Below are 27,461 nucleotides of genomic sequence, written 5' to 3'. Positions count from 1 at the left end.
ATTCGGAAGCATTGATAATGTATTTTAATCAAGAATAAAAAGATTTGTAATTTTAAATATATCCAAATAACACAAATACATTCTATAAACATTCTATAAATATTTGTTGAAAATATTAGAATATTCTTTTAATGTACTAAAAGATGTTCTTTAAATCTTTATAGAACGTTCAAATGAGACCAATTTTAATATTCCAGATAGGTTAAAAAAATATTCTTTATTATATTTCAGAAATATTCAGAGAAGATGTTTAATACCATATAAAGAACATTTACTGAATATTCTACTAAATTATTTTTAGTATTCCAAACATTTATGCAATTACATTGAAATAAAAAAAAGGTTTAATCAACTTTACCAATATTAAATGTTAAACAAAAGTTTTTATTGTTTAAATTTTTTATTCTAATAATATGTTTTAAACATAAAAATTGATATTTTTAACAAAATAATTACATCTGTAAAATTGCACACATTTTTATAATAAAATATATAATTCTAAGCATCCCAGATAACAAAATGCCTGCACCATGATCTCACGGTGTGTGCACGCCATGCGGATTATTTCGCACGGCGTGACTTCATATCACTAGACAGATGCGTCCTCATTTGAGGATCATATGTCTCGCACGCGTGCGGGCTCACGCGTGCGAGTGAAATGTACCCCCATGCGTGCGAGCAAAATGAGTCTCAATTGAGTAATGAATAAGCGATTTATCTTTAATGAAATAATTTTTAATATTACAATTACTCTGGCAAGAAAGAAATTCTGTAAGACAATATACAAAGTGACCAAGATTTAAAATAATTTTGTACTAGACAAAATGCAATAGACGAATATAATTTACAAATGCAAACTACAAAATTAATTTATATACCGTATTTATTCATAGAAAGTTAGAATAAAGTTATTGTAAACAATATGTTTATATTAATTTTTTTCCAGCAGAGTAAGTATCAGAAACAAACGTTGCATGGAAGGATAACAGTACACATATAATTGTGCTACTTATTATTTGCGATAACGAAAATTTTGATATATGGATAAGGATTTTTTAATACATTGTTTACCAATAATTAACATGATGTTTGTGCAATTATATTATAAAAATTATTTGATAATTTTCAAAATGTACTTCATATATGTATTTCAAATGAATACTTCATATATATCTCTCCTTAACTTTCTTAATAATTTATGTATTAATTATTTTTTATGCTTTAGAATTGTCTCAATTGTTCATAGTTTATTATTAAGTAGATTTTCGATAGAAGTGGTATATTATTCATACAAAGCAAAGTTATATTATTATGAATTAAAATCAGTAAATTACTATTCTTTTTAATATCTATTATTTCCAAGAAAGGAATTTATATTGTACACATACATAAATTGACTTATCTTGTAGCAAAAATGTATGGTCGAAACGGTAATAGTAGTAGGCGTATATATTATATGTATAGTGTGTATGAAGTGCTTATTTGCATACGTTTATTTGCGAGTATGAAATGTGTGACTAAGTCGTGACTCGTATAAATATCTAGAAGTTAGTCATGTGCGTATCTTTTTTAGAAATTATGAACTTTCTTTGGCAGAAAAGAATAGAATAGGTTGGAATTGAAAATATCACTCCGAGTGTCCCATTATACAAGGAAATGAAACGATTCCTTCTTGCCGTATTAAATCGATACACCAGGTTTCCATAGCACATCTACGTAGGACAACTGCTTATATCACGAAAATATACATTTTATTTCACATCATTCTGTGCAATCAATTTTCATCCTCCACAAATTTTGAGACAGGACACGCAATTATGCCCTGCGATGGAATACAGAGATAATTGCGGATAATACCGAAAAACCTCCATTTTCCTCAGCCCGAAGATGAATATCCGCTAAAGCCTGAAGACTCAATAGAACCACCTGGTCCTTGGGTTACAGGCAGAGTAACCCGTTCTCTAAAAAGTAAGACTACAGGTTTGAGACCTGTGGATATTTTTCTTCCAATGTCAACATTTCAAAACTTACACAAACACATTTTTATTACAAACATGTATATATTATTTCTTTTTCCATATACATTAATTATATATATTATGTACTTACATATATACTTACATATAAATGTATTTCATTACCGTTAATAAAGAAACAATATATTTTTGAGACATACAAAAGTTCCGTTCCGCATTTCTACGAGTCCGTTTCGTACTCCGTTTCAACGGATGAATAATTGGACGCGTCATAATCTGATTTGTCAGATTCATGTTCTTGTTTTTCTCTCTTTTTTTCTTCATTTTTTATTTTTTTTCGAAATCTTTGTTTTACAGAGCGTAAAACTTCTTGAACATCTGCCTTGAATACAGTTTTATTGTCGGGTCCACTGAAGAAGAGACATTTTTGAGCTGCCACTGAAAGAAGAAAATAAGTTAATAACAGCTGTATAATATGCAATAAAAATGATGACAGTTTCTATTAAAAAAAAAACGAACGTTGTCTGTATTTCACAAAGTTGTTCAAGATTAAACCAAAATGACCTCGTGATGGATCACTCAGTACTTAACAACATATGTATTTGAGTCACTGTATATATATTATATGTCAACAAAACTTCTTACTATATAAAATGTTCAGAATTTTTGTATCTTTGAACTTCTCCGTGCCTGACCCACCGGGCCATGTAAACTTACAGACTAATTCATCAGTCATTACTTCCTTCAAGGAGAAATGTATGAATTCTCGCAATTTTGTCCCTCCTAATACCCGTAAGTGATGATACTGAAATAAAGTAAAGATATATTATTATATTATCTTACAATTCTATACAGGTAATATTCAAGTAACTGATAAATCTCTATTTCAATACTGAAATAAAATGAAAACAAAATACTCACCAACTTCTTGCGCTCGTTATGTTTTGATGTCGCTTTCCATTTCTTCAAATTCCTCAACTGTCTTGAGAGGAAAGCCTTCGAGCGGCTCGTAAAATGTTTTCGTAACATTTACTTCGCCTCTTATTTGTACCTCAGCCTGCATTTCTTTAATTTGCCTCATTAATTGTTCATGGCCAGCAATTATTGTCTTGCTTTGGTTTTCCAGATTCCTGCGAATGTATTAATATAAATATTATACATTAATATATATTTATATGTGGCATTTCATTTGAAATCGAAGATTTTGAGTCCCCCCTTTTTTATTTTCTTCATGATTATGTATGTAATAGTAATATATGAAATAGCGTTACTGAATTGTTTCCGATTTTTGAGTTCTTTTTTTTGGGTTCTAGAAATTAAAAAAAATAGAAATTAAAACTTTATTAACATTGTTTAACTCGTAATACCTTTTCAAGTATTAAAGATAGGGAAAAAACACATATATATCCAAAATTGTTCAGAAAAAGATGTTTTTTAAGATTATTTATTTATGTTAAAGAACATTTTTTATTTATCTTTTTATTTATTTATCTTTATTTATTTTCTTTTTCATTTATTTATTTATTTATTTTTACTCACGTTAATTGATCGAGGATTTCTTGGTTTTTACACGTACATCTCATCTCTTCTCCTGCGGTGTCTCTCCGACTGGTCGGAGAAACAGGAGACGTTGCAATTATGGATTTTGTACATGCTACAAATTCTGGAGGCTCAAATGGTTGCGTCTCGCTATTAGAAGTGTCTACTTGCCTGAAAAGAAAAACAAAAATCATGAATAACGATATGTACTAAATGTAATCAATATATTCGTTAAGTATTTAATACTTCTAATTAATTATATAGTGGTTTATAAAGTAGAATTTTCAAATTTACTTTATACGTTGTAATATTGAATTCAAACAATTGGGCAGAATTTGTAGTTAGGGAAACAATTATTTAATTCGCATTAACACTTATACACTTACGAATGTACGCAAGTGGGTGTTGGAGCATTTCTCATTTTTTCCGACGTACTCGGAATAGTGGCTTTCTCCGATGTATTAGCCAATTTTTGTTTCTTTTCGGTGTCGTTCCTTTCGTGCATTATCAGTCGAAGTCGATCAAATTCTGTTTTCATACATTTGCTACCTTGAGATTTTTTTTGTCTTTTCAAAGTTTCATCCGACGATGATGTTGTCATAAGCCGTTTTGGTAGTGTCACTAATCTACCGCTGCCTGAAATTTTAGAATATTTCTTCTTTTTTTGATATTTTTCTCCTTCATCCATTCTTGTTCGATTTCGATGAACTGCAAAATGAAAATAGGTTAGTAACTTTTATTAAAAAAGTAACTTTTATAAACAAAAGATTACATTTCAATATTTCCGTTTAAAGCAATATTGTGGTTTATGCGCGTATTAAAAATGTCAGTATTTATTTTTCAAAATTGTAATACAAAAAAATTTATGTATATTATATATTAAAATGACAAACGTTTACTTTAATATTGTTGCTGTACGTACTTTTTAATAATTAGCAGAAATATATAATTTTGTTGTCTTGTATTACTCTGATTCAATATTCAGGTGATACGAGGAGTGTAATAAGCGATGCACATATCCATTCGTTTTCCAGAATGCACTCTTCTTGGCCTTCTTGGGTACTCCATTTCGGCATTTTATACATCTTCCCCTTAACATCGATTAGATTGATTGCCTCGATTGCAACTGATAAATTGAAGCAATGGTAAACTCCAGCAAAATCTGACGTCACTCCAACATCATATACCATAACGTTTGTACAAAATTTTTTTACGACGAAGAAAGTATTTTCTTCCATTTGAACGATGTTCTGTATTATGCAGATCTGAAGGTTTTTTAGCAGACAGCAGTTGTCACGTTCGGCGGTTGAAAATGTAATTTTTTCAATTTGCAATTTATGAAATTGCCGGCAAAATCGGGCGGGAATCTCTTGCACTAAAGGACCCTTTGCGTGACTTTTTGAGCCACGAACTTGGACACTGTCATCTAAGGGTGTAAGGATTACGTTGTTCAGTTCACTTATTCTGTTATAAAACTGTTGCAGTGTAAGGTGCGGTTTGCGAATATACTTCCGAAATTGAGGCATATTATTTTCGTAGTTGAAAGCTGAACGATTCCAGAGGCCCGAATTGTTTAACATCGCCTACTACATGTAGAAGGCTGTGTACATTATATGACAGAAATTGTTCTCCGTACAAATGTTCGCACATGTTAACATACGTTTCAACAGCTTCTTGGCAATATACGAAAGTATCATTATCGATATTTTCCAAACTTAGAAGACGCATTGTACAATGCAACAAAATGAAATGCTCATAATATTCATCGTCAAAAACATTTTGCAGCACAGTTGGAGCTGAGTAAAGTAAAAATTGCCTAAACTCAGTGGCTTTAAAATGATTAAGCATAGACAGCTTATTCGGGCAGCGATTGAATTCGGTCGGACAATATAAATTAAGTGACGTCATTCTCGAATCAAAAATGTCCAGTTTCCTTTTAGTCAGTTTTCGATGTCCGTACTTTCCATAAATGTGAGTATGTAACACTTTTTTAACGATTCCTAAGTACACGAGATGCATCGGTTCAAAAGGGACTTGTGTAACGAGTCCTAATACTGCGTCTAATGGACTTCGGCCCTTATGATGATCTTCATCAAGCATATTATGATATTCATCATCCGTTCTTGGCTGATAACGAATCCCTGGAAATACCATTGTTCCTCGAAAGGCTGTCGTTTCTTCGCAACGATAACCATGAATTTTACATTTTGAGCATGCATTTGATGAAGTGTGCCCGTAATGATTCAAAGCAAATGCCCTTGCGGGTGCATCGGCGATGAAACAGCGAATTTTCAATGGTAGCCGTCGATTGTGTACAAGGATACCACCTTCTACACGAATATCCACGATTTCTTGAATGAATTGTTCAAAAAAAGGAAACGGATTTGTTGGTTTTACATTTCCTTTAAACACACCCGCAATCACGGGTCTTTTATCTATTGAATTGAAAATTCTATATTGAATCGGCCAAAATTAAGCAGTGCCACTGTTGTGAATTCGGGCACCGTCGGTGCTGAAATTTATTTCAATAGTTTTTGGCCACAAGTCTTCACGAAGACTTTTTAATTTTCTTGCAAGCGTGCATTTCAATCCTAAATGCAGGTATTCTCCCTCACATATTTGTTGGATGTGTCTAGTAGCCACAACTGTGGGGGTTTGTAATAACGTTCTTGAATCTTTGGGCAGATAAGTTAGGTTGAAAGGAAACTCGCGTAATGTTTTAAGCAATAAATTTCCCTGCGTATGCTTTATATTTACTGCTAAAAATGCATTTTTTAATATCCTTTTTTTAAAATCATCGAAGTTTTGTAGTTCGTTGTCATTCTCATCTTCAGAAAAATTCGATGTATTATTGTATTGTTCGTTATCGTCTTCTATTTCTTCATTGTCTTCGCCCTCATACTCTTCTTCCTCTTTGTCTTCTTCTTCTTCAGTGCTTTCATCCTCTCCTTCTTCTTCAGTACCTTCACCGTTTTCTATTTCTCTACCAGAAATTTGTACGTTGTAACCTGCAGTTGATTGGTCCTCGTCATTTTGGAGATAGACTGCACGCGTAGATGTAGCAAGATGTGATGCCGAAATGTCTAATGATTCATTCTGTAATACATTAGCTGATGTAAAATTAGACCCATCGTGTGGTGAAGATTCGAAATTTCTTGGGCGACCTTGGATTTTCGATAACCGCCTTCGCTTGTGCCTCGAACTGAGGTTATCAAATCTTTTGAATTTCGCAGACATTCTCGTTAGTTTCGTCTGTTACAGAGGATTACAGCCATGAAAGTAATTTTGAGGAAATGTCACTTATTGTAACGAATGAAACAAACGCAGGCGAAAAATTAGTAAAAGTTAGCATAAATTGTGCAAAATAATTTACAATCAGGAGCAGCACTGCATGCGTATGCAAAATATAATAATCATATCAGCTCTAGAATTTTTTCATAAGATTGAATCCCTACTGATATCAACGTTTTATTCAAACAAATTACAATGAGTAAGATATATTTTATTTTGATTTTATTCCATATTAATTGTATCTTATTTTCACAAATATTAGAGTACATAATTATAAAAGCATATTTATAAATTTTTAAAATAGTTGGAAACTTTTAATTATATTTTAATATCATAGAGAGTAAATATTAATAATTATCAATAAATTTGATAGGAGCGTAAAGAGCCAACAGCCAGATATTCGTGCGAAGGTTATCGTGTATTAATTTATAACCATTGAACAATACATTAAAGAACAAACGTTTCAGCCTGTCATCAGGCCTTTATCAATGTTATTACAAAATTCAATAAATACGCAACGCAAAAATTAAATACAAAAAACGAAGTAAAATTGACATAATAAACTGAAGAGTAGTTAAAACCACGTTAAACTGTAATAAAAAAGAGCCAAATGAGAAAATTCCCGTTACAAATTGAGCGCAAACAGAAAAAAACAGAAAAAAGAAACAATTTTTACATACTTGTGTTAAACATAGTAGAAAGCTCATCCACACAAGATGGAACGAGGTAGGAGAAAAAACTTAGAACCATATAATGTGATGGTTGAAACCTCAATGTACGTGATAGAATAACGATAAATTCAAGCGATGAAAGATTAATGAGAGGGCGGTGGAGAAGGGGGGGACGGAAAGAACAAGGAGTATGGAGGGGAGGGTATAAGTACCTAGGAGGGGAAGACAGGAATTAATATATGAAAAGAAAAACGATACAATTATAACGGGGGAAACAAATTAATAATGGGGAGATAAGAGTCAGGTAACCGTTCTGTGTCATTTTGATTGTTCAAGCCTGCACGTTGTCTTTTTATGAACACCATTTCGGATACCAATCTCTTTCCATAAGAAGGTTCTCCGTCCAGAATTCTCACATTGTCTCGGTCAAAATCGTGAGAAAAATCCAATTTATGTTTGGATATAACAGAGGGGGAACAGCTCTTTTTTATGTCATTCTTGTGTTCTTTAATTCTAGTATTGAGCTGTCTTTTTGTCTGACCCACGTAAGTTTTCTCACAATCTCGACATGATATCATGTAAACAACCTGACAATGTGAAAATTTATTTAAACTGTCTTTCCCCGTCCGTATGAATTGTGTTAGATTGTTAGGAATTGAACATGATAATTTTAAATTGAAGCTTCTGGCTATGGAGTTAAAATCTTTATAAACCGAAGGAATGTAAGGAATGGTAAAAAAAGTCTTGAAGTCATTATTGTCATAAATATTGTTTGAACAATTACTAATTAAATTCCTTCGGTTTATAAAGATTTTAACTCCATAGCCAGAAGCTTCAATTTAAAATTATCATGTTCAATTCCTAACAATCTAACACAATTCATACGGACGGGGAAAGACAGTTTAAATAAATTTTCACATTGTCAGGTTGTTTACATGATATCATGTCGAGATTGTGAGAAAACTTACGTGGGTCAGACAAAAAGACAGCTTAATACTAGAATTAAAGAACACAAGAATGACATAAAAAAGAGCTGTTCCCCCTCTGTTATATCCAAACATAAATTGGATTTTTCTCACGATTTTGACCGAGACAATGTGAGAATTCTGGACGGAGAACCTTCTTATGGAAAGAGATTGGTATCCGAAATGGTGTTCATAAAAAGACAACGTGCAGGCTTGAACAATCAAAATGACACAGAACGGTTACCTGACTCTTATCTCCCCATTATTAATTTGTTTCCCCCGTTATAATTGTATCGTTTTTCTTTTCATATATTAATTCCTGTCTTCCCCTCCTAGGTACTTATACCCTCCCCTCCATACTCCTTGTTCTTTCCGTCCCCCCCTTCTCCACCGCCCTCTCATTAATCTTTCATCGCTTGAATTTATCGTTATTCTATCACGTACATTGAGGTTTCAACCATCACATTATATGGTTCTAAGTTTTTTCTCCTACCTCGTTCCATCTTGTGTGGATGAGCTTTCTACTATGTTTAACACAAGTATGTAAAAATTGTTTCTTTTTTCTGTTTTTTTCTGTTTGCGCTCAATTTGTAACGGGAATTTTCTCATTTGGCTCTTTTTTATTACAGTTTAACGTGGTTTTAACTACTCTTCAGTTTATTATGTCAATTTTACTTCGTTTTTTGTATTTAATTTTTGCGTTGCGTATTTATTGAATTTTGTAATAACATTGATAAAGGCCTGATAACAGGCTGAAACGTTTGTTCTTTAATGTATTGTTCAATGGTTATAAATTAATACACGATAACCTTCGCACGAATATCTGGCTGTTGGCTCTTTACGCTCCTATCAAATTTATTGACTTTAACAATCATCAGAGCCTGATACATCTATAATTATTAATAATTATACTAAAAATTTAAACTTTTATTTTAGTGTTCGATTTATGATTAAAGAATAATAGAGGATTCAGCATGATTAATTAAATAAAATTTTTTTTAAACCAACAGATGTATAGATAACAATTTCGTAACGTACAAATATGTAAGTGTACATTAGACATTTTATAGAAATATTACATTTTCAGAAATAATATTTGTTTGCATGAGATTTTTCCGACAAATTTCCATTTATTTCCCATATGTAAAGAAACACACACACATATGTCACATATGTAAAGAAATGGAATTTTTTTTGTATCACATATGGAAATTTCTGCACGTGCACAACAAAACAGACAAAAAGATAAAATTCGCAGAGTTAGAAAAATAGCATTAAATATATTTACAACAAAGAAATAGATGGATATAATCAAATTCTTAAAAACTTACCACGCGGAGATTGAATTGACCACTTTAAGATCGGTTAAGTTTCCAAGTTTCCAGCGTTTCTTGCCCTTTTAGAAAGTCAATCACCTCGAGTTTTAGGAACAAAACATGGACACACGATGACACGTGCGCTTGATCGGGACGCGGGTCTTCGGCAGAATCGAAATCTTCAAATGTCGATTGTAAAAGGGATTAGAGAAAAGTACGCGCACCGGCCGACAATGCGACAACGAAGAATCTCGAAAACCTGCGTCGTGTTCGACAAAAGAAACGAAGAATCACAAAAATAAGCTATGTCGTGCAGAGACGTTGTATCACCAATGATGCAAATTGGAACCTAGAGCTCCTTGCATCACACATCACAGTAAGGTGAAGTGCCCCCTACAATGAGATCACAGGCCAATCAACCGCCGAACACGACATGGACGCGTGACGTAGCGATTCCCGCTTGACGCGTGGCCGCATAATGAGACAGTGCTAGGATGCAAAGAGTTCCAGTTTGCATTACTGAATGTAGAATGAATGCTCCGAACAAATTCGAATAAAATTTTAGTAATAGTGAAATTTACCTTGCCGCTCAAAAAAGGTTAAATACATGATATGAATTTGTAAATGAATAAAAAATTAATAATAGATATTTAATAAATGTTAATAAACGTTTTTTAAATGGGTTTAAAAATAAAATAATAAGTGGAAAATGAATATAATAAATATTTAATAAATAATAAATAAACGTTAAATAAATATTATTTTGCTAATAAAAAATAAACATTACATAAATATGAAATAAATATTAAATAAATGTTTTTTTACATTTATTTACAAATTATAAATAATTGAAAAATAAAATGTAAAATACATATTTTTAAAATATATTTAATAAACGTTTTTCTACAACAAATTTTGCCAATGAAAAATAAACGTTTAAAAACGTTAAAAAAATCTTACGTGTTGATTAGAAATAAATTTACGCAATAGTAGGAGCCAAGTTTTAAAAAAAGAAATAATTTATTAACAAATTCGGCGGAGATCATTACATTATCACAGCGTGATGCTTTTATGCACGCACGGCATGATCATCACACCGTGAGGGTAAAGTGAACTCTCACGAAGTGTTATCTGGATGCCCCTATCACACGTGATTCTAAAGTGCTAGCGTTTACGCTTGCATGTATGCCTCCATCACGTCGTGAAGGCAACATGATGGCGTTTTTGCACGCATGATGTGATTATCACGCGTGAGGGCAATGTGAACTCTCACGAATTGTTATCTGGGATGCTGTAGTTCCTCTTTTAATGTTTCTATAAAAAGTCGCTTTACTACGTTTCATATTATTTTTGAAAAAATTTTCAAAGATAAACTCTAAAAGCCAGAAGTCTTGCTTGGTTTCTAAAACGAGAAATTATTTGTTATAAGAAAGTACTTTTAAGGTTATGTTAGGATTAGGTTAAAGAATCTATTATTTTAAGCAACCATTTTTACTAAAAAAAAACTCTTAAAATCTAAACTTACCTTTGGATTAATTGAATCTTTCTATTAATTATAATTGCGGCTTGAATTGTACAGACTAATCAAGACTAACTGCGTAACTATTAATGCACGTGCTGATCGGAAGTGGAACGGAAATGAAATTGACAGAAGTTGAATCTTGATCTATTTTCTGCTATACATTCTGAACGTTATCTATACGTACATCTTCAGTACATTTGAATATTCAGTGAACATTTGTGGAATATGTAAACAATATGTTCCTATTGCTGATTTTAACATATTCTAAGCAGGTTTATAGAATATTCTTTATGAACAAGGATATTCTACAGACATATGTAAATGATTTCTTCGAGAATATTCTCATAAAAATATATTTGATGCAACGTAGAATATTCATACAATATTGTGTGTTATCTGGTTTTTACTTGTTGATCGAGTATTTCAAGTCATTCGATCATTTAAAACTAGTAGTAATAAAATCTATAGTAAGGCATACATATATAGGGTGTTTTATAATGTCCATGCCAACGCTCGTGTACGGGTAGAGTGCGGTGAACTGAATAGAAAAGTCCTTTACCGTTTTGCAATTTTCGCAATAATAATTGAGATATTAATTAAAAAGGATTGACGAATAATCATGCGTTGCGCGCGGCTAGACCATGGGCTGTACACTCTAGGCGTGACAGCAACGAGGATCGCACGGCAACGAAAAATAACAACACTATTACTCCTGCTCTCGCCATGCGTTGTTATTTTTCGTTGCCGTGCGATCCTCGTTGCTGTCACGCCTAGAGTGTACAGCTCATGGTCTACCCGCGCGCAACGCATGATTATTTGTCAATCCTTTTTAATTAATATCTCAATTATTATTGCAAAAATTGCAAAACAATAAAGGACTTTTCTATTCAATTTACCGCACTCTATCCACACACGAGCGTTGATACGGATATTATGAAACACCTTGTATATAGCATGTACATGTAGGCATTTTGTTTTAAGGGCTACAGACTAGGGGTTAACATTTAGGTCGGGTCTTTTTGCACAGGCAAGTTACATTTTATGTCTTCTGGTACACGGAAAAAACTGTTATTATTGCTACAATCACATTATCTATGGCAGCGCTCGGAATTAGTTGCACATTTCGGGCCGATTCCCGAGACGACGCCTCTTGTTCCCCCACTACCGCCCAGCCGTTGGCGGCCGAGCTATCGATAGCTCTGGCTCAGGAGCGTTTTATATAAGAAATAGGCTGGATTGTTGAGGCACTTCTCAGAAAATAGTGACATTTTCTTCGCTACATAAATAATGTTTATTTTCATTAATAATTAAATATATATATATATATTATGTATTAATGAAAATAAACATTATTTATGTAGCGAAGAAAATATTACTATTTTCTGAGAAGTGCCTCAACAATCCAGCCTATTTCTTATATAAAACGCTCCTGAGCCAGAGCTATCGGCGGCTCGACCGCCAGCGGCCAGGCGGTAGTGGGAGAACAAGAGGCGTCGTCTCGGGAATCGGCTTGAAATGTGCAACTAATTCCGAGCGCTGATCTATGGTTAGCAAAGGAATTGATATAAATTCAAGTTAAATAGATATTACATTAAAAGTTGTAGTTGACATAAGCCTATCTATACAGTTCTCACAGCCATAGTTAAATGATATGTAATATTCAATTTGTATACCCTCATATATAGTTGCCTTAACCAAAAGAATATTGATACCTCTCTATCGTGATCTGCAGAACAAATATTATGGTTGAGAGATATAGACCATACGGTTTGTTAATGCGATACAGTATTGATGAGTGGCACACACACGTCTGACACGGTAAGGCAAGTGTTCTTGAATATTCTGTTGAGACACGTAGTCAGGCAGCAACAGGCAACCAAACGCCTTTTATACTTTTTATAAAAACGGTGTGATTTAGTGAAAAATTGTATTATGGACTGTGAGACTTTTTTAAGAAACATCGGATTCGAGCAGTTCATTCCTGTTTTCAAAGGTAAGTTAATGTAAAATTGACAAGTTTTAAGGTTAGTTAAGATATTGAATATAATAAAGAACGCTATGCAACACAAAATACATATTCATTCTCGAAAAGTATAACGTCAATATTCAGCTAGGACTACTTGATAAAAAACATTGCTTTTTGATCTAAAAAACATTGCTTTATCAAAAAACATTGCTTTTTGATTTAAAAAGCAATGTTTTTTATCAAGTAGTCCTAGCTGAATATTGACGTTATACTTTTCGAGAATGGATATGTATTTCAAAAGCAAAAATTTATAAAAAACGTTTTAATCTAAAAGAATTATAAATTGCTTATAACTTTTTATGCCATGTATATATGTATGTATGTATATATATATATACAGTGTGTCCGTTTTATCTGGAAACGTGTAAATACCCAGATAGCAATGCCTGATGATCAGATCTCATCACGTCATGATCTTCAGATATTTATCGCAAAATTATGTATATCTTGTAATCATATTATGATGATACATATCATGAGCATAAGTTAATGTGCACATGAGGAAAAATGTGAGCTCATATATTGATGTTAAATTGTCAACTCATGATAATCACAAACTGATTGCAATAATTAATTATTATGTGTTATAAATTTTGTACATTCAATATTTTCGTCATTATTATAGAATTCAAGCGCATGATCTCCGTGACCCATTTTGCATGATAAAATGTGTTTTATGTGTTTACATTTTTAAATATAAAATAATATTTTAATAAATATTACAAAATTTTCAATGATTAATATATATTAATAATAATTAATAATATAAAAATACAAATAATATTAGGATATTGCTTTTCCTTATTAAAATAATGATCGTGTTGACATCAAGCTAATAGAGCAGGAGCCGGATCGAGTTGCTCAAAAGTTTATTTTATTAAAAATTGTTACATACGTTTCGGCCAAGGAATGTAGCCATCTTCAGTGTAAAATAGACAACAAAAATAATTTAGTACATAAAAAGAGAAGCATTGATAAGAACAATTAATATACAAACGCTCTCCGAACGTGGTTATGATTTAAGAAACGCATCCTCTGATACTACGGTTCGTGCATTTTTTGTAGTTAGTCTTATTATATATGTGTGAAGCCATGGACCATCTTGAATGGCCCATCAAAATTGTGTAAAGAGAAATTAAAAGTGTGACATGTGTCCTCGGCAGTGAGTGGGACTCGACAGTTTTATAAATATTTCTGTTTCATAAACGTGTTTATGTCGCTCTAATGCGCTTATATTGAGTGTACAATTAAAATAAATAGAAGAATATATTTAATATTCAATAACAAAAAGAAAACATCTAATTTTATTATAACCTAACCTAACCTAATCTAACCTAAATATCAAAAAAACATAATCGTAAAATGAACTCATAAATCACAATAAATGTGAACATACATTGTCGTCATGTTCTGAACTACATATGACATACAAAATGCAATATTAGCTTGAACCTCATGCATGTACTAATATGTCATTCTTTTGTGCAATTTTATGGATATCATGACATGTCTGCGTTCTGAGCAGCATATGAGCCCGCATCTGTGTCTATTCTTGTCCTCATGTTTGTGAACTATATGAGTACAATATGATCTCAAAATGCATACATTTTCCTATCTGGGTATCTCGAAAATTATGATATACTTATATATATATATATGTTTGTTCAGAGGCAGTTTTCGGGACATTTTTATACCACCTGATTTTATTATCTTATATTATGCAGAGCATTAATATAAATCTGGTGGTATCTTTTTTTTTTTATATGCCCTATTTTTTTTAGCCAATTAAATTATGTATAGGTGGGCAGTTTTCAGGACTTTTTTTTATTTTGTACATATTACGTTACAATTATACAAATCACTTTCTATTAATAGAAATATATTTAAGAAAAAGAAACTAATAATTCTAATTGCAAGAGTTTGTGTTCAATAGTTATTAAAAGCAAAAATACAATAATGTCCTGAAATATGCCCTTTTATAGTTACATGACTGTATAAGTAGGCAGTTTCCAGGGACATCGCTTTATTTTGTATAAATCACTCTACAATTGTACAAAATCGCTTCTCGTTAATAGAAATACGTTTAAAAAAATAATAATAATAATTCTTATTCTGATAAATAATGTTTAACATTTATTAAAAATACAATGATGTCCTGAAATATGCCATTTATTGCAATACAATTTTATGTAAAACCCGGTTTCCAGGACATAATAATATTGTTAATATTTATAACAGTTGAATTATTTCTGACATTTTATAATAATAATTAGGGCGCGAACGTTTGTGTACGATTTCGTGAGTGCGAGTGAGAGCGAGCAACTTGCTAATTCACTTCAGCGAGCACTCGCACGCTGTGATTCTTCACACGCAACACGGGATCGTACACGAACGTTTGCGTCCTATTCATTAGTGTATTAAGATAAATAAAACAAATCTATAATATTCTCTAATAATATTAATTAATTGTTTTCCATTTTGGAGTGTCATATTGCAACAAAGACTCAATTCTTCATTATTAGATCTATTGAAAATAAAATTGTCCTGGAAACTGCCATTGTATATGTTAGTTTTCAAAACTGATTAGAAAAGGTATACATAGTCAATATTTATGTTTCAAAAACAATCATAAAATTAGAATAATTATTTAAATAATTAATGAATGAATTTGACTATTGCTTTTATTTATTTCAATAATCTAACAAATTTTATAGGTTTGTTCATGTATGTTTCAATAACAGGACGCGATTATTCTTGTCGCGCGGTAAAAGTTAACACGATAATCAATCAACTGATAACTTTTTCATAAAAACAAAAGACTGATTGGCTACTGCGTCGTGCGACAAGCGGTAAGTCCGTATCAGACTACGCATTGAAGATTGAAATTACAGATTGAAGATTGGAAATTTGACCAATCGGGAAGAAGCACACAAATATTACTTTTTCCTGATTAGTCAAATTCCCAATCTTCGATCTCTAATCTCATTCTTCAATGCGTATAGTGTGACACGGGCTTTACCGCGTTCAGTGTATAGAAGCCATAAAACTACATACCGTACATACTATATACGTTCAAGAATTATTTCATTTGGTATGTAAGAGTTATTTTCGTTATGTATGTACGTACGTATATGACTGAACACTTATGTGAAAAATGTCACGATATATATTATTATTTTGTAATTGTCATAAATATTACGGAACGAATATGGAACACAAAAGGATGAACGTTAAATGTACAGTTAATAGAAATCGTAAGAAAACATGTATTATACGTACAATTGCACAGAACAGTAAGTAACATTATTTTATTTATTTAAAATATTTTCAGCGCATTGTATACATTCAGCATAACATATAACCTATTATAACCAATTTGACAGAATATAACTTTTTTAATCAAGTTAATAATCAATAAATAAATCAATATAAGCTACAAATATGTATAGATTTTGCACAGTATCGTTGTTTTAACTTCCTTTTTAGTTAAATTCTTTTTTAAATAAATTCTCGCAGCAACACGTTTTGATCAATTGTGTCCAAGTAAATAAAATTTTAAGATATTTTATTTTTACAGAAAATAAAAACGATCTTTCTATAATTGCTAAAAATAATCCACGCATTGTTCTGGAGAAAATAAAATTAATTATTCATGATAACAATAGTAAGTATTACAATTTTAAATTCTAAAACTACGTGTGAAGCTTACATTGCATTTTTATTTCCTACACTAACAATTTTTCTATTCCTTGCAGTAAATACAGAAATATCACAAGATGTTTGCACTATTAATATGAATACTGATAAGCATATTAATACCAATAGTATGAACAGTGCCATTGATTTTGACAATAATACAGAAATTTGTCTTAATAATGAATATGACCATAATGCAATAAATAATGTCAATAAATAATACACATATTGATTCTGATAATGCCATGATACTTTGCAAAGATTGTGAATTACGCAAACATATTGCTACAACATGTATTACGTTGAATTTATTTGAAAATGAAGTGGACGATTTGGCAAATTTTATGGGACATCACGAAAAAATTCATAAACGCCACTACCGGCAATCAATACCAGCAGTAGAGATCATTCGTATAACAAAGTTTCTTCAAGCAGCATTAGGTGAAAATATGCAACAAGAATCTAATAATAGTGATTCAGGTATAACTATTTACCTTTATTACTCCATATATTTATACAGTTTTTTTTATAAAATACATTAACTATTGTATAACGTTTTTCTATATTTTTTATTACACATACGTATTTTATCAAAAGACAAAATCAGGTAAAGGCATATATAATTCGATTCAAGAAATTAATAATAAAAATAATGTTATACAACCGCGGACGTCGATGTGTAGAAATTGAGTGGAATAACAATAAATAGTATGAATATGTAAAGTATTAGTATATAATATATTTACATATTGTTGAAGAGAATCTAAATTGAGACGTTTCATTGTCGTAATATTTCCTGCTCTGCTCAATTTCTGTGCATCGATATTCGCAGTTGTGACACACATAAATCTTAGTTTTATGAATCAACTTTAATATATATAACATATATACATAACAGTTATCATAATATTATATTATTAATAATAGAGGAGAAAGTGCAAGATACTAGTGAAGATACATTGAGTGAAGAATCGGAAAGCGATGCCGAAACATGTATGATAAGTTCACGTAAACCTCTTTCAGTACAATCTAAAAACAAATTTTCTAAAACTTGCATAACAGATAAGCAAAAAAAATCAGTAAAAAGCAAAATTATACGTTAAAATCATACAATTGCGAATAGCGACAGTGATTCTGAAACTTATTCTCCAAAAATAAAGAAACGTCGCAGTAGTAAGTTTATTTTTACTTTTACTTCATACAGTGTTTTTACAAATTTATCAAATAAGAGTGTGTTCTCTTAAATACTATTTAGTATTGTTTTCATGATTATGTCAATATATTGAGCTCTAATGTATAATGCAATTTGATTCAACAATTTTAATATACATAATAATAATATTTGATTTAAGAAATAATAATAATTCCTTGCTAACTTCATTTAAAAATTTCATTTATTTATATTATTTATTCTTATAATTTCCATAAATAGTGTCAAAATTAATGTTCGGTAATCTAACTTTCTCTTCACGTAATTATTATATACATATATAAACATATCTGTTACTACATTAGTGCGATCGATTACGATATGGTGCTTAATTACGAAGGATTGTGAATAATTATTATCAACTAGTTTGAAAAATATAATTAATTTCTTAATGAATTAGATAATCCAATGTTATTTATTAAATTAAATAAATACAGAAGTGTCGCAAAAGGTATAAAATTTGAATTATAACGTAAGTACTTTGATGCATTGATAACGATAATGGTTAAATTTTTGCATGGCGTGAAGAGTAATATGATTGTTACATGCATTAAAAATTCCGTTATTAAAAAATTATGAACACTGCCGTATTGACACATATACATATATATGTGACATAATCAATACTTATATATCGTATTATTCAGGATTTTATTGTACATGTTCTGTCATATTTTTAACGTGACGTGATGATTAATATATAAGGTATTATATATATAAATATAAGTACAATTTTAGATTATATATAAAAGAAAAAAAAATATATATATATATAATATATTGTATACATAAATGTACAAATTAGATTAAATTTCTAATCGTTTATGTGAAATAACAGATGCAATTAATAACATTAGTGTTCTTCAATTATCCCTGGACTCAGCGAGTCAACATAGTGGTCTTGAAGATTTGCTCGAAAAACAGCGAGTCTTTAATCTCGTCGATGGCTGATTGATTACCCTACTTCACATGAAATGTTTGATGCGAAGGTCTTCCTAAGAAGATTTGAGTTAGATTTTGTCTATAAAAATTTATCTGAAGGAAGCTTATAAGCGTCATTGGATTATTTCAATTTGTTTCGTTTGTACGTATCGGTTACATTATGCATGAAAGCTGTAATATAAGGTATGTTATTTTTGTATGATTATAATAAATATTATGTATAAAAAATAAGAAATACAGAAGAATAAACATTAAATGTGCGGATAATCAGAATTATAAAAACATGTATTTTATGTGCAATCGTAAAATAGAGTATCATCATTATTTTATATTTGTTCAAAGTAATTAAAAATTTTCAATACAATAACATAGTGCATATAAACATATATAATAACATATATAATAGCGTATGGCATATAATGTATTATACATGTAATCACAAACAATTAATATCGACATATGCCCTAAAAACGAATGGTTGCACAGTACCGCTTTGTTAACTTTCTTTTTTGTGAAATTCTTATAACATTGTGTTAACTTTTATTTGTGTCCAAAACTAAAATTATTAGATATTTTATTTGATTTTGCAAAAAATAAAGAAGTTTAAAATATTTTCAATACAATGACATAGTGCACATGTAGTAACACATATATAATAGTATATGGAATATGATATATTGTACGTATAATTGCATGTATAATCACAAACAGTTAATGTTTCTGCGATTGTTAAAAACTTAAGTAAAAATAATTATCGTATTTTTTTAATAAACGATTAAAATATTTTTGAATAAACATTTATGCATTTAGTGGCGTTTAATTTTGCCAGATATATAATTATGGATCCATGTTTTAATTTGAGCAACAGATCGATTGTCTAAGCACTTATTTTGTTTTTTTACATGGGAAATTTTCTTGTTAGATGGTAGTTGTGAAGCGCTAATTTCATTTAGAAATTCTTTCATTATTACATTATGTTCTTCTTCTATTCAACGTCTTCTTTTTGTTGGACCAAATGGAGACGCTACAAAATAAATAAAATATTATAATTAATAATACTATTTTATATAAAAAGTAATGATTCACCTAAACTTAATTTAAATTTTTATGTATTTCTTACTAATTTCATGTTATTCTAATTTATACTAGTTTTAGATTACTTATATAAGTTTTCTTTAAAATACTGAGAAATTTGTTTAATTATTAATAAAATCAAATTATAATTATAAAAATATGTAGAAAATGTAAAAATTAAAAATGGAAAATATAAGAATAAATAATATAAATAAATGAAATTTTTAAATGAAGTTAGCAAGGAATTATTATTATTTCTTAAATCAAATATTATTATTATGTATATTAAAATTGTTGAATCAAATTGCATTATACATTAGAGCTCAATATATTGACATAATCATGAAAACAATACTAAATAGTATTTAAGAGAACACACTCTTATTTGATAAATTTGTAAAAACACTGTATGAAGTAAAAGTAAAAATAAACTTACTACTGCGACGTTTCTTTATTTTTGGAGAATAAGTTTCAGAATCACTGTCGCTATTCGCAATTGTATGATTTTAACGTATAATTTTGCTTTTTACTGATTTTTTTTGCTTATCTGTTATGCAAGTTTTAGAAAATTTGTTTTTAGATTGTACTGAAAGAGGTTTACGTGAACTTATCATACATGTTTCGGCATCGCTTTCCGATTCTTCACTCAATGTATCTTTACTAGTATCTTGCACTTTCTCCTCTATTATTAATAATATAATATTATGATAACTGTTATGTATATATGTTATATATTAAAGTTGATTCATAAAACTAAGATTTATGTGTGTCACAACTGCGAATATCGATGCACAGAAATTGAGCAGAGCAGGAAATATTACGACAATGAAACGTCTCAATTTAGATTCTCTTCAACAATATGTAAATATATTATATACTAATACTTTACATATTCATACTATTTATTGTTATTCCACTCAATTTCTACACATCGACGTCCGCGGTTGTATAACATTATTTTTATTATTAATTTCTTGAATCGAATTATATATGCCTTTACCTGATTTTGTCTTTTGATAAAATACGTATGTGTAATATGTTACGTCCTGATAGATGTAGAATTTTTTCGTTGGGCTCGACGATCGACGTAAACGGGTCTGACCGCACGAGCCGAGCGGCGCGTTTAGGACTTGCGACGGGTCAGCGACTGGAAGAGTCGTTTTTACTCCGTCGACAGGTCAACCGCTCGTGGTTCCCTTTTTGGGTCAAGGAATTGAATCCCTTTTACCCGGGACGGAACCTTTGTGCGCAATTTGAGAGGGAAGGGGTGAGGGGGTGACAAACGAGGAGGGTGTGGTTAAATGAAAAAAAGAACGAAAGTTTAATTTACCAAAGACTTAACATTTTAATTTGAATGAATTTATAATTAGGATACAAAACTTAACTCTTATTATTCACACGTGTTTTATATTTCTATTAGTGTATTCTTTACAAGTGTGCGTGCGTGCGTGCGTGCGTGCGTGCGTGCGTGCGTGCGTGCGTGCGTGCGTGCGTGCGTGCGTGCGTGCGTGCGTGCGTGCGTGCGTGCGTGCGTGCGTGCGTGCGTGCGTGCGTGCGTGCGTGCGTGCGTGCGTGTGTGCGTGTGTGTGTGTGTGTGTGTGTGTGTGTGGATTATTCCTCAGGGAAGAGGACTAAGTTTAGGAAATCAAACCCTGTGAATTCAGGGTTAGGAAGATGGGGAGGAGCCTCGACGTATTCGATGGTGGTGGCTTCGGAGTTGACGGATATGTTGTCGAACTCCGGATCGTTACGTGGGAACTCCTCCAGTTGAGCCTCTACTGGAGGAGGATAGAAGCGGACAGGCGAAGGGGGTCTGTACTCTAGGAACTCTTCAAGAGACGGAGAGATAGACCTAGGAGAAGGAAGTAGAGGAAAGTCGAACTCGGGAAAGGGTTGAGGAGGTGGTTGAGGAAATTCCTGAGGAATCGGTGGTAATGCAGGAGGTTAGTCTGTTTGCGTGTGAGTGCTTGTACGGGCGTTATTAAATGGGGTGTGTCGCCTAATTTTAATGGGTCTTACGGTGACCCTCGCAGCGTATCTAACGTATGGTGAGAGAAATATAGCTAGGCAGAGAGCAAATGCCGAGAGATCCGAGCGGTTCCGACGATTGTTGGGTCGCGGCGAATGTTTAGTTCTCACTGACAAATAACACAAAAAAAATTTTTAACCGAAATAGGGACGGATGATATAAAAGGAATAAAGAGAATACTAAAGAGAGGAGAAAAAAAAACAAATGAACTAACTTACTCGTAGGATAGTTTCAGATCGGGTTGACTATGTTCGGTGGTTTTGAGCAGGCGCCCCGTTGAGGGAAGGTGTTATATGAGCGTCGGACCCCTTTTTTGTAAACGTGTGGGCACCCTGCTGCGGGATGGTGTCGTCAGGGTGATGGGCCCTCTACTTGAGATGCACCACTTGGTCGCGACAAAGTATCAACTGGTTTTACTCTTTGATTCGCGCCCCCGAACTACTCGAAAAACTGTTTCGAGAAAACTGAGCTAAACGGAATAACTGCGCAAAACTGCTTGAAAAACTGTGTGTGATTGTGTCCGGAGCCACCAGAACACGGGTTTTTATACTTTTTCTTTGGGGTAGATCCCTTTGGAAAATCTTAGGTTTTTGGAGCGAGGATCGAATAGGAATTAGTCTTGCGAGAAAATTTTTAATGTGGGGAAGGATGGCGTCATTTTTAGCTAATAGGATTGGGTTTAGATGATTAGGTTACTTGAAATGAGATAGGAAGAAAGAGGCCCTAACGAATAAGGAATAGCGTCGTTTCGGGTCCATATATGATGGGGGTAGGTTTTTGAGGTGGCGTAATCCGGTTGGTGTTAATTAGTATAGGTGGGGTGCATCTCAGTGTCTTAAGATCTGGGTGGGCGTAGTCTTTAGACCATACGATGGAATGATGGGTGGTCTATAGAGGTGCTTGCCCCGATTCTCGGCTTTCGGATTGGATGGTTAAGAATCGGTATATAAGTTCGCAAAGCCTTGGGTCACTGATCTAATAAATTTGACAGCTTACGACTGTCGCGTGCCCTTGGTGTCGCGTGGAGAGTGCGACTAATGCATCTCGGTTTCCCAGACCTACTAAACACGTGCGCCGTATCAGGTGTCGCGCCTTCTCGGCATGCGACTGCGGTCATTCCCCGATCGTTACTCGGTAAAACCCTATCTACTAGCTAGAGTTCCCGTAGGTGGAATCCAAGAATATGACTAGCTGGTGCCAGTTTTTCTTTTTATCTCTTACTCTAACCGTCTGGAGTCGGTTAAGGACTCCAGCTACCGCGAAGTTTTGACTTTTACGGTTTTTCTGGCGACGATAGGCACGCTGAGCGGCCAAGGTATTTTGAAATATCCATGCTATTTTTCTCTGTGAGAAGATTCGAGCTCCTGGTGTCTCATGAGAAAAACAGCTCTGGCGTTATAATATTTCTTAAGAGTTTTTGTTGGTTCCGCGTTTACTAGGTCTGGTATTTAATGAAAAGAAAAGAATCGTGTAGTCTGATCAGGACGTAACAAATAAAAAATATAGAAAAACGTTATACAATAGTTAATGTATTTTATAAAAAGAACTGTATAAATATATGGAGTAATAAAGGTAAATAGTTATACCTGAATCACTATTATTAGATTCTTGTTGCATATTTTCACCTAATGCTGCTTGAAGAAACTTTGTTATACGAATGATCTCTACTGCTGGTATTGATTGCCGGTAGTGGCGTTTATGAATTTTTTCGTGATGTCCCATAAAATTCGCCAAATCGTCCACTTCATTTTTAGATAAATTCAACGTAATACACATTGTAGCAATATGTTTGCGTAATTCAGTGCCTCTTAATGTGTGTGGTATTTGTGCACCACATTTTTTAGAAAAATATCGCATAAGGATACATGCCCTTAAATATTTGAAATAGCGCTTACTGCTATTAGGTATGCCGAATACATATGGATTTTTTTCAGAAACATTTGCATCCTGTCGATGCTTCAAAATTAGTTCAATACATTGAACTAATTCCATGTCTAAAATCACAGGCACTGTGCGTCTTAATTTTCCACGAATTAAGAATCTTACGTATTTATCAGCAACCTACATAAAAAAGTTATAGAATTTTTATTTTGCATTGCATATTAGTTTGTATTTTATTTACACATAAAAAAATAATTTTTACCTGTTGTAAATTGGTTCCTAATGATTTATATAAATCAAAATATGCTTCTTTTGTTATACCTTCGCGAGTATTAAAATCTTCTATAGTAACACGTTCAATTTCTCCTGCTCTTCTCCTGTTAAAAACTTGTGTAGACGTAAGTGTAACTTTTGCAAGTTTCAGCCATATTTTGCACATAAATTTCTTCTGAAGTTTTGTGTATAATAATTTTCTTTCGTTTTTTAGATATGAGTGTAGCTTTTTTATATCTTCCATAGATGGAAGCGTAACTTTTTTCTGTCTTTTATATTGTATTATATTTTCTTCCACTGTTTTGTTTATAGAAATCCCATAATCTTCTTGTACTAATTTAAAAAAATTTTTTGTACTATTTTGCTTCTTTATATCATTTGTTTTTATGCACTCTGTTATTAACAAATTGCCAATTTGTTTTAAATTTGTCCCAATATTTGATGCAACTGATGGTGCACCATATTTTTTATTAATGCTATCAAAATGTGCTACTTTATTTACTGCTTTAAGACAATCATCATATATAGAAGGATTATATATATCAGAAAACTCTATTACATCAGGATTATATTCTTTTACTGCGATAAGAAACCGTCCTAATAGTCAAAGTCTAGCACTATCATATCTTGTTGATGCTGAAGATTGTACTTGATACATAATTTGTTTGCAAATGTTATTAATAATTTATCGTACCTAATACATCGTGTAACATCATCTTCCCTCAAAACTGGGAATAAAACTTTTCTTACTGTCTCACTTGCACATTCATGTATTCTTCCCATTACAGCACGTCCTAAAATTTGTACACTTCTGCCTTTGGATACACCTACACATTGCTTAAAATGATGCCTGATATTATTTTTAGTGAACCATCCTTTACACTTTGCACAGCTCGTAAAATCTCGTACTGTTTTACAACTATTTTTGGCAGGTCTTTGGCAAACAATTAACTCTCCTGTATTTATGGCAGGATCTGTATTAAATATGAAATTTCCTTTTCTTCTAATAGTTTCGATAATTTTTTTCCTCTCTAAATTACCTAAAACAAAAATAATATTGAGAAATGCATATTAATAAAGAAATGCATATTAATAAACTTGTGTAAAATGTATATACATATTAACAAGATTATTAATACTTATTTTATTTATAAAAAATATACAATATTCTATAGAATTAAAATAAAAAAATATGATCACCTTTTGACAATAACAGAAATTTTTTTACTTTAGGTTCCAATTTATGCACGTTTTCTAAATGGCGTGCAATTTTACTTTGAAACTTTTTATAATAGTAACAAAAATTCTTTTTTTGAAGTCCCTTAGGCTGGGAGAATGGAGAATGTAAATTGTCTTCTTTACAACCAAATGTATTTATAAAAGAAATGTCTATCAGTGATTCTGAAGAATTTTTATCATTAGTTGTAGAATTATTATTGTGAATGCTTTCACGTTCTGTAGTTTCGTTTTCAACTGTAATTTCCGATGCTGAAGGTAGATATTCAGAAGTATTTGTTATATTTGCACAAGCAATTTGTGTGTTGTTAATAATGTTATCATCACAGGAAAATATTATATTATTATCACTATTGTTGTAAACATAGAGATATAAGACTAGAGGGAGCGAACGAGCTGAAAGAGCGATATAGCGATAGAAAGAGAACGCTGCATAAGGGCCCCTCTGTCTTTGTTTATGTGCGCATGTGCAGATCATGGAATATATGCGTGCGGAGCGTGCGCATATGTAGTAGATTGCTGTAATAAGTTTGTAATTTTGAGAATTTTTCTTTAAGGTTATAGGCGGGAGCACAGACTTTTGCATAAAGCATAACGCATAAGCATAAGGAAATTGATTGGTCCGTTTCCTTATGCATTTGCTTATGCTTATATATAGACCAATCAATTTCCTTATGCTTATGCGTTATGCTTTATGTAAAAGTCTGTGCTCCGGCCTTATCTTTTCAAACTGTTCAAGAGGTTAGAACCTAAATGCGTTATAGACAATGAGCAGCGCAAAAGCGCATGCGCGTATAGACAAAGACAGAGGGGCCCTTATGCAGCGTTCTCTTTCTATCGCTATATCGCGGCCTCTTACGTGCTAGCATACGATTCGCTCCCTCTAGTCTTATATCTCTATGGTTGTAAATCGTAGAAGTTTTGGCAGTAGTGAGATCATTCAATATACTAGAATTATTGTCATCATCATATGGAAATATCATGACATTATTGAGAACAACACCAGTTTCAGAATTATTGGCATTGTCATTATCAGAAAATGTCATATTATTATCAGAATTATTACAATTCATAAAATTATTGATATTAATATCTATAGTGTTACAGCCATTGTCATTATCATGAAAAAACATCACATTATTATCAAAACCAACATTATTCATAGAATTGTTGGCATTAATAGTACTATCTACTATAGTATGATTTTTATCATTATCCAAGGAAAATGATATATTATTATGAAGATCATTATCAGTCGTAGAATTATTGGTATTGATATCATCATTTACCGTTTTACAGCCATTGCTATTACTATAAGAAAATATTACGTTATTATCGAAATCAGTATTATTCGTAAAATTGTTGGCATTAATAGCACTATCTACTATGTTATGACCTTTGTCATTATTGCAGGAAAGTGATATTTTATTATTAGGATTATTATCATCCATAGAATTATTGACATTAATGTCATCATCTACTGTATTGTAACTTTTATCGCAGGTAAATGTAACGTTAAGATTTACAGCCTTTACTCTACTATGCTTATTATCACATTTATTGGAAAATACTATGGCATTCTCAGAATCAGCATGTTTCTTAGGATTATTGGCGTAATCTTCAACATTTATTGCATCGTGACCATATTTATTACCATAAGAAAATATCACATTTTTATCAAAATCAGTATCATTCGTAGAATTGTTGGCATTAATAGCTTTATCTGCTATGCTATGATCTTCGTCATTATCACAGGAGAATGATATATTCTTATTAGGATTATTATTATTCATATAATTATTGGTATTAATATC

General features: G+C 31.8%; 2 protein-coding genes and 2 long non-coding RNA genes across 8 annotated transcripts; 2 read left to right on the top strand and 2 right to left on the bottom strand.

Moving 5' to 3' along the window:
- Positions 1-827: 827 nt before the first annotated feature.
- Positions 828-10,217, bottom strand: LOC105667357 (uncharacterized). Of its 5 annotated transcripts, XR_010890123.1 has the most exons (8): positions 9,774-10,216; positions 4,438-6,611; positions 3,902-4,223; positions 3,516-3,686; positions 2,898-3,106; positions 2,622-2,781; positions 2,122-2,414; positions 828-1,961 (listed from the first exon to the last, which is right to left on the bottom strand). XR_010890123.1 is itself a non-coding variant. In XM_067354622.1 (7 exons), the coding sequence occupies exons 3-5, from the start codon at positions 4,201-4,203 to the stop codon at positions 2,914-2,916; spliced, it is 666 nt and encodes a 221-aa protein (XP_067210723.1). In that variant the 5' UTR covers positions 4,204-4,223; positions 4,438-6,611; positions 9,774-10,205; the 3' UTR covers positions 828-2,414; positions 2,622-2,781; positions 2,898-2,913. The 5 variants fall into 5 exon arrangements, 3 of the variants coding, with proteins under 3 accessions (XP_067210723.1, XP_067210725.1, XP_067210724.1); XR_010890124.1 differs by having other exon boundaries at positions 828-2,414; positions 4,438-6,767; positions 9,774-10,217; XM_067354622.1 differs by having other exon boundaries at positions 828-2,414; positions 9,774-10,205.
- Positions 8,279-10,539, top strand: LOC136999807 (uncharacterized). The gene is made up of 2 exons (XR_010890125.1): positions 8,279-8,981; positions 9,072-10,539. It is a non-coding gene; the product is annotated as an uncharacterized lncRNA (long non-coding RNA).
- A 4,704-nt stretch (positions 10,540-15,243) lies between these two features.
- On the top strand, positions 15,244-18,094 carry LOC136999368 (uncharacterized). The gene is made up of 2 exons (XR_010889740.1): positions 15,244-17,482; positions 17,930-18,094. It is a non-coding gene; the product is annotated as an uncharacterized lncRNA (long non-coding RNA).
- Positions 18,095-20,302: 2,208 nt separating this feature from the next.
- On the bottom strand, positions 20,303-25,602 carry LOC136999367 (uncharacterized). Its single transcript, XM_067353206.1, has 3 exons — positions 24,401-25,602; positions 23,844-24,318; positions 20,303-20,910 (listed from the first exon to the last, which is right to left on the bottom strand). The coding sequence occupies exons 1-3, from the start codon at positions 24,653-24,655 to the stop codon at positions 20,735-20,737; spliced, it is 906 nt and encodes a 301-aa protein (XP_067209307.1). The 5' UTR covers positions 24,656-25,602; the 3' UTR covers positions 20,303-20,734.
- Positions 25,603-27,461: the final 1,859 nt, after the last annotated feature.

The sequence above is a fragment of the Linepithema humile genome, chromosome 4, assembly GCF_040581485.1.
Source record: "Linepithema humile isolate Giens D197 chromosome 4, Lhum_UNIL_v1.0, whole genome shotgun sequence".
Lineage (NCBI taxonomy): Eukaryota > Metazoa > Arthropoda > Insecta > Hymenoptera > Formicidae > Linepithema > Linepithema humile.
Note: the sequence above shows the minus strand (reverse complement) of the source record. Positions and strands in the feature narration are given on the sequence as shown.

What these genes read in the sequence shown, in the direction of transcription:
- LOC136999367 (XM_067353206.1), bottom strand. Translation starts at nt 24,655, where the DNA reads ATGGAAGATATAAAAAAGCTACACTCATATCTAAAAAACGAAAGAAAA. An exon ending in TAGGAACCAATTTACAACAG is followed by an intron (nt 24,319 to 24,400) that starts GTAAAAATTATT and finishes TTTTTTATGTAG; the next exon opens with GTTGCTGATAAATACGTAAG. An exon ending in ATCTAATAATAGTGATTCAG is followed by an intron (nt 20,911 to 23,843) that starts GTATAACTATTT and finishes TATTAATAATAG; the next exon opens with AGGAGAAAGTGCAAGATACT.
- LOC105667357 (XM_067354623.1), bottom strand. Translation starts at nt 4,203, where the DNA reads ATGGATGAAGGAGAAAAATATCAAAAAAAGAAGAAATATTCTAAAATT. An exon ending in ACACCCACTTGCGTACATTC is followed by an intron (nt 3,687 to 3,901) that starts GTAAGTGTATAA and finishes TTTTCTTTTCAG; the next exon opens with GCAAGTAGACACTTCTAATA. An exon ending in GAAATCCTCGATCAATTAAC is followed by an intron (nt 3,107 to 3,515) that starts GTGAGTAAAAAT and finishes ATACATTCGCAG; the next exon opens with GAATCTGGAAAACCAAAGCA.